The 7352-nt window shown below is 44.8% G+C and overlaps 1 protein-coding gene across 1 annotated transcript; it reads left to right on the forward strand.

The window, feature by feature from the left end:
- Positions 1-1280: 1280 nt before the first annotated feature.
- LOC135678634 (serine/threonine-protein kinase RIPK-like) lies at positions 1281-3918 on the forward strand. The gene is made up of 5 exons (XM_065191668.1): positions 1281-1879; positions 1947-2082; positions 2490-2626; positions 3038-3161; positions 3242-3918. The coding sequence occupies exons 1-5, from the start codon at positions 1499-1501 to the stop codon at positions 3757-3759; spliced, it is 1296 nt and encodes a 431-aa protein (XP_065047740.1). The 5' UTR covers positions 1281-1498; the 3' UTR covers positions 3760-3918.
- Positions 3919-7352: the final 3434 nt, after the last annotated feature.

The following is a 7352-nucleotide window of genomic DNA, read 5'->3' on the forward strand; positions in this document are numbered from 1 at the left end:
CACTGATGGCTGTAGCTTTGTTTTAAGGTTTCAACCCTGCACCTACCCATTGATATAGACATTGTTTCTCCACCGTATCACATCTGATGCAGATTCAATGTGAGCAAAGTTAAATCTGCTCATTTATCTCTCTGATGGAAGTTAATGATGCTCATTTCAATGAATGAAGAGAGAGTGATATTGAAAGTTGCTTCATTCAATACACAAGTGTTGGAATAATTATTCATGGTGGACCTCATGCTGATCACTGATGTCATTGGAGCAACTAAGATCAATAAATTTCCAGACGATATGCAATACAAGCAACTGCTAAGTAATCTTCCTTAGCAGGTGCTTTGCCAACATGAAGACAAATCTGAACTCATTATATATGCATATGTAGGTATGAGCAGATGCATATTTTATTTCCTTCAGGCAAAAAGACAAATGTAAACCTTGAATTGAAAGCAGAATGGCTGGAGATATAATTTAATGCATAAGCTGTTCACAGACAGATACAGCCCTCCAAACTGAGAAAACAAGAAAATGATGAGAAATCATGTATCATGTTCTAGAAGGAAAATTATAATTAATCTTCAAGGTATAATTTCATCATCAGAAATATCCCAGACAAAGTTGAGATGGAGAGGCAAACACATACAATGGTTCCAGAACAGCATCACCTGGTCTTCGGATCACGAGGTGCCCTTTTCAATCCATTAACACATTCACATGCTGATCAGAAGGTTCTAAAGGTGGTTTGCTTGTCTATTTCTTGAGCTCATTTTTAATGTGGCTTTGAAATATAAATATGACAAGTCATTTTCTGCATTCATCTTACTTTTATTGTCTTTTATTTTTGATAATCTGTAAATACTACTTTAATACCTAGTTATCCAACTATATACAAATGTGACACTGCTTAAAGTCACATACATTATAATTACAGTCTTTCTAACAAATCTCATAGTGTGTCTTTTCTCCTTTGCATTCATCCAAGTAGTGAAAAGTATTATATACATATATATATATATATATATATATATATATATATATATATATATATATATATATATATATATATATATGTGGATGAAGAAATCACTAGGCTGCTAAAACAAATCTGCAAAATGTTGGGTGTGTCACATCAAGAGCATATGTGATGGAGTTCAAAGGCCACTTTGGTGGACAGGACTTGGAACCAAATTCTCCCCCATTTCTGGTGTCAATGTCAACATCTGGAGTCATTTGCCAAAGTCAAGGGTCAACAGATACATTTCCTTATATTTGGTAGAGTGGTTGGTATGTTACCAACAACTGGTTCCTTCTCCAAGACTACCATTCCCTCCAACTCCTCTTGCTCTTCCTCTTCTTCCTCCTCCTCAGGACATCTCGATCCTTCAGTCCGCTGTTTATGTTACTGCTATCGGCTGGGCTTCCTGCAGAAAAAGAGTAGGTTGGACCAGTGTTGGTTAAGCTTGCATTGATTGATCTGTAAACGCTCGAGCCTTCCTGAAAGATGACGAAGATTTGGAGGTCTCTCCTGCCGGGATGCTATGGAGGTGGGCGAACAGCCGCATCGAAACAGGCGAAGAAGTTCATGGCGAAGCAGATATCCATTCCGCGGCTGTCGTACTCCGACCTCAGCAACTCCACGGGCATGCTGTCGCCGGAGGACCTCTCGATATCCCTCGCCGGCTCCAACCTTCACGTTTTCACGCTGGCGGAGCTGAAGGCGGCGACGCAGAGCTTCTCGTCGAGCAACTTCCTAGGGGAGGGTGGGTTCGGGCCGGTCTACAAGGGGTTCGTCGACGACAAGGTGAAGCCGGGGCTGAAGGCCCAGGCGGTCGCCGTGAAGGTCCTGGACTTGGAGGGCTCGCAGGGTCACAAGGAATGGCTGGTGAGCGCCGATGCAGATAGCTACTGCTTCTCATCTTCCTGCAACTCATTCTTCTCGCACCTTGCAGACCGAAGTCGTCTTTCTCGGCCAACTGAGGCACTCACACCTTGTGAAGCTGATCGGGTACTGCTGCGAAGACGAACACAGGCTACTGGTGTATGAATTCATGACCCGAGGCAGCTTGGAGAACCACCTCTTCAAAAGTACGTCCGGTTCAAGATTGTTCTTGCTGTTCTGTTTGCCGCAAACGTAAAGATAGATTACTACTGCAATTACGTGGCCATTTACGTGATCAATAAGTCCACTCCATCAAAATCACAGTCGTTCACCCTTCGTTTTCATGAAGGAAAAATATCCTCCACCCATTTGGTTTGTTTCAATTCTACTCCTCACCCTCTCTTGCTCTCTGCGTGAGCTTCGGCCTTGTTGAAGTTGCACGAGTCTTTTTGAGGTCACTAATAAATAATGAACAGCTCCTGAACATTGTCTTGGTCATCGTCATCGTCATCGTCATCATCATCATGAATGCTACGACTAAAAGATCCTGTATGCAATGCTACCTAATTTGCTTGCTAGGAGGAGATACCAAAAAGTTTGATCTTTTGAGCAGGGTACTTTGCATCTCTACCATGGTCAACAAGGCTAAAGATCGCGATCGGAGCCGCCAAAGGCCTCGCCTTTCTCCATGACATCGAGAAGCCGGTGATCTATCGAGACTTCAAGGCCTCAAACATCTTGTTGGACTCGGTAAGTCCCCTCCATCGCCACCATTACCTTTTCTCCTCTCGGTGGACTACTTCCCGCGAGCAGCCTGGTGATGAAGCTGCATGATTGAGATTGTCTCATTTCAGATTGAACATTTCCAAAACACAAAGAATCCCAGACGAATTGTGACAGAGATGGATACCAACCATTGGAATAGTATGCATCGATAGTTGCGTTGTTACCATTCTTATCCCTGAGATTCTATGGCTACAACGCGAGGTCTCAAAAGAACATGCATGCAAAGTGTATGTCTACATTAGAGAATTGATTCATATGCAAATTCTAGGAAGATCATTCATTATTGGTGGTAGCTCATGTTTCTTTGTCACTGGTTCACTGATGGCGATTTCCCCCACTCATCTTGAGTTGACTGATGCAATGCTAATTCCTTAGGATTACGAAGTAAAGCTCTCGGACTTTGGTCTGGCGAAGGATGGTCCCGAAGGAGATGAAACCCACGTCTCCACTCGGATTATGGGCACGCAAGGCTATGCTGCACCGGAGTACATCCTGACTGGTAATTGTGCACATCCGACCTTTCCTGTGAGTAGATTCCTTCTGTTCTCGGGCTGATCTGCCATGTTACGTGCTTCTCAGGCCACCTGACGGTGAAGAGCGACGTGTACGGCTTCGGGGTTGTGCTGCTTGAGCTGCTGACAGGCCGGCGATCCGTGGACAAGAAACGGCCGAGCAGGGAGCAGAACCTCGTGGAGTGGGCACGGCCTTGTCTCAATGATCCCAGGAAGCTGAACCGTATCATGGATCCCGGCCTATGCGGGCAGTACTCCGAGCAGGGCGCACAGAAAGCGGCTGCGGTGGCCTACAAGTGCTTGAGCCATCACCCCAAGTCCAGGCCTCAGATGTCCGCCATTGTCGAGACCTTGGAGCCTCTCCTGGACCTGAAGGACATGCCAATCGCCCCCTTCGTGTACGTAGTACCGGCGGAGGATGGATGCACAGACGAATCAACAAAGAGCGAAGCGAAGAAGAACGGGCACCACCATCATCATCACCATGGACACCGGCACAAGGTCAGGTCCCCGAAGGCTGCGAAGGAAGGAGGAAACCCACAGCATCGAACCTCGCCAGAACACCACAAGCAGAACGGAGCATGAACCTTGAGAAGACGCGGAATCATACAGTAGTTTGGATTGTATTGATCATTTCCACATTGCTACGCTGATGCTCTGAGATCAGAAGCAGCCATCGGTGTGGTTGTATATATAAGCACTTGATATAATGCTCACGAACTGCAACCAAATCTATAGATGATAGATTGTCTTGCACACTATAACTCCATTTCACGAAATTATCTTATTAGAGGGACGGCAACAAGTTTAGATCGGGCAAGCTCAGAGGGGACACCGAGAAGTAACAGTGGGTTGAGCTTTTGTTAGATTATGTTTGAAGATGTTGACGTGTAAGGAGAGATTGAAGAAAAGGATTAAGACCAAACAATCAACAAAGTCACACCACTGATCAAGTTATAATTGAGGATATAATTGACTACACCACCTATCTTTATAAGTAAAGGAAAGACAATTAAATCATACAAATAGAAGAAGAATGTTAGAAGATGTTCATTTGTGATGAGAGATAAAAAAAAAGAAAAGACTAAGAGAATAGTCTCATATTGGTAAATGTGGAGAGAGTCAGTCTAACCCACATAATATATTAACTTAAATTTTTGGATTGAATTAGCATGTAAAATGATGAAGATTAACTAAATTTTATTTTTATTTATTATAATCTTAAATTTTTTATATTATATCAATTAATTAGTTAAGTGAGATAATATTACATTATGTAACCCTACCGTGGGTAACTTGTTGTAGGTGGTGTGTTGTAGTCACTTAGCATTGTAAAAGGAAATCATGATGAACAGGTAAGATGACAACTTACCTTGGTCATTGGCTCTGTATTGACTATGCAGGCGGCAACAATTATTGTTACAACGGAGTGTCATGGACAAACTTTTAAATAGGATGTTTGATGTAATGCTTATGTATGTTTTTATCTTTTGGTATGTTCATACTTTGTACTTTGTACAGCATGTAGAGGGATAGCTAAAGGCTTAATAGTTCCATTTTAGTTAGGTTGGTGGGCGCTTTAGGCTTGTAAATGAAAGGTTGTATCATGTGGACATGTGTGAGAGATTTTCGGTCTATAATGGACAATTTTGACCATTTGTTGTGCAACTTTTTATAGCTTGTAAAGTCTGTTTGTAATTTGCATTGTCTATAAAGTGTTTTCGGAAATGTTTGCTTGTGGATCCCGAATGAGGCGTTTTCTCTAACCCGTTCTCTCTTTTGTGGGTCCTAAGAGACATGTGAGGCTTCGGGGAGGTTGACCTTTGTAGATGGATACGCAATGATGCGCACGACTTAGGCAAAACCAGCTAAGTCCGTGACAGATGGTATCAGAGCGGGTCAAGCACTCATAGAAACACTTAGCATGCAAACGTGGGGGACCTAGCGAGGCTGCATTGAAGGCAGTCAGCACACGCACGACCGTTTGGGGGAAAACAAGCATGGAGATGTAGGGAAAAGGAGTCGCTCGGAGGAGCGGGCATTTGAGATTGGCATTCAGAGGAATGACCAACCCTTCGCGCAAGAGGCACAATTAGAACAGACAAGCTTGGAAGAATGTGGAGTGCACAAAGGTTGGGATGGCTGAGTTTGAGCTACGGCTCAACGTTGACAACTATACTTGATGGTGCTCAAGGCAAGCGAGATGCTTAGTAAAGGATGAGACCATGCAAGGTGGAATGAGTTGCTCAGCGATCGAAAGAGTTGTACAAAGCTCACAGAGGTGAGGGGAATTGTTAACTTAAAGAATTCGGTACTCATGCATGGGCTTGTATGCGGATGATGGAATGTTCGTGGCCATCCCAAGGTGATAGAAACTCGGCGTCATGAAGCATTGAAACTTTCTCTTCGGCATGTAAAGGATACGTCCGTAGGAGGCTGAAGTGTGCAACGAGTTCAGCATATTGCTAGGCCTTGAGTGGTGCAGCGGGGTCTGTATTGACGTGAAGTCACAATCTAGCAAGTGCGTTTGCAGGAGACAGAACAATACACAGTTTGTTCAGCAGATCGAAATAGTCCAAGGGGATGGTGGTCTCCGAAACGAAGAGAGATGTTGCTCCAACGGGATAGTTATCCAGAAGGGATAAGTCCCGGCTCTCCAGAGGGAGAATCATATGGGACGGACCTCACATGTTGAGGAGGAGTACCTCAACAAACAACAACTCCACGAAGCTCAATAGATTGAGCAAGCGACGAGGAGTCGTTGCATGATCTCGCTCGAGAGAATGCATTGGTGGATGCATTGCGAGATCAAGTGGGGGAGCGATCCAAAGTAACACAAATGAAGGTACACTTCAAGTCGATATAGAGATTGGACTCAAGGGAGGGCTGACCCGTGGAATAGTGGGCACGAAGGCCACCATCAACTCAATGCAAAAACGAGGAGCGGGGCAACTTGGGTGTAACTTGGCGAAGTACCCAAGCCGCATGAAGGGAGCCAGCATAGAAGATGGAACATGGAGCGAAGGCACATTGCTTTCTTTGGACAGAGGTCAAGGACATAAACTCTTGCAGAGGAAAGAGCAGGATCATATTGTTCCATGGGTCATTTATTCTGACAGAGCGGACTCATCTTGCATGGTGCCAAAGATGAAGGGAGCTTCTGGGCACATGCACCTTATCTCGGAGGAGCATTTGATGGAGGAACTAAGAGACTCAATTTGCAGAGGCGAAGTTGGGTTTAGAAGGCCTTAGCATGGGGCAAGATGACGTAGAGGTGGATACTCTTGAAGAATATGCCACAGTGTTGTCATTCAAGTTACGAAGGAAGCGATGCACAACGAAGATTGTACTGGTCAAGGCAGAGGCCCAGGATCCAGACAATGGTGCACTAATTGCAGCGAAGTCGGGGGACTTTGGGAGCTACTAGGCGACGGACTGTCCTAGAGCGATGCTTCATCTATGTGTGACCTAAGAGTGGGTGGATAAAGGTCGATTGCCAAAGGAGCGAACAAAATCGAGGTGGAAGAGACCCTGCGATGTATTGGCAGAGGCCACACATGAAGAGTTCACAATTCGAGTTCACCCACAAGGATCAGAATGCAATAGTGATGTCACTAGGAGGCGACATGGTGCAGCGGATCATGGTGGAACAGTTCGTGGCAATGCGATACATACAACATAGTCCCATGAGGAACTAGATCATATGAAGGTATGATCGGGAGCTACTGGAAGCTCCACTTCGGTGAACAAAATGATGACAAGAAGGGCTATAGATTCAAGGAGTGAAGGCCATGGTACCGCAGAGGCGGGTCTTCCGTGCATGCATCGAATTTTGCATCGGATGAAAGCCTTGGTCATCAACATATGGGGGCTGTGTTCCACCAAGGGAAAAGTTCGAATGCAAGTACCAGTGAGTCCCATGGGAGGGACTTGATCATGTAGAGGTATGATCGAAGTAGTTGGAGAGTTGGACTGCTATAGAGCTCATATTCGCTTAAAAGAGCCTAACAAGTCAGAGGACAAAGTCGAGTAAGCGAACGTTACTACCAAGGAAACTAAGGAGAATAGAATCGGTACAAACCCTACAACGTGATGGGAGAGGCCATGCATGAGAGTTGCAGTATGTTTTTCTATCGACCAAATAGAGCTGCTTGGAGAACACAAAGGTGTTGAAGTAG

Source organism: Musa acuminata, chromosome BXJ1-7 (assembly GCF_036884655.1).
Source record: "Musa acuminata AAA Group cultivar baxijiao chromosome BXJ1-7, Cavendish_Baxijiao_AAA, whole genome shotgun sequence".
NCBI lineage: Eukaryota > Viridiplantae > Streptophyta > Magnoliopsida > Zingiberales > Musaceae > Musa > Musa acuminata.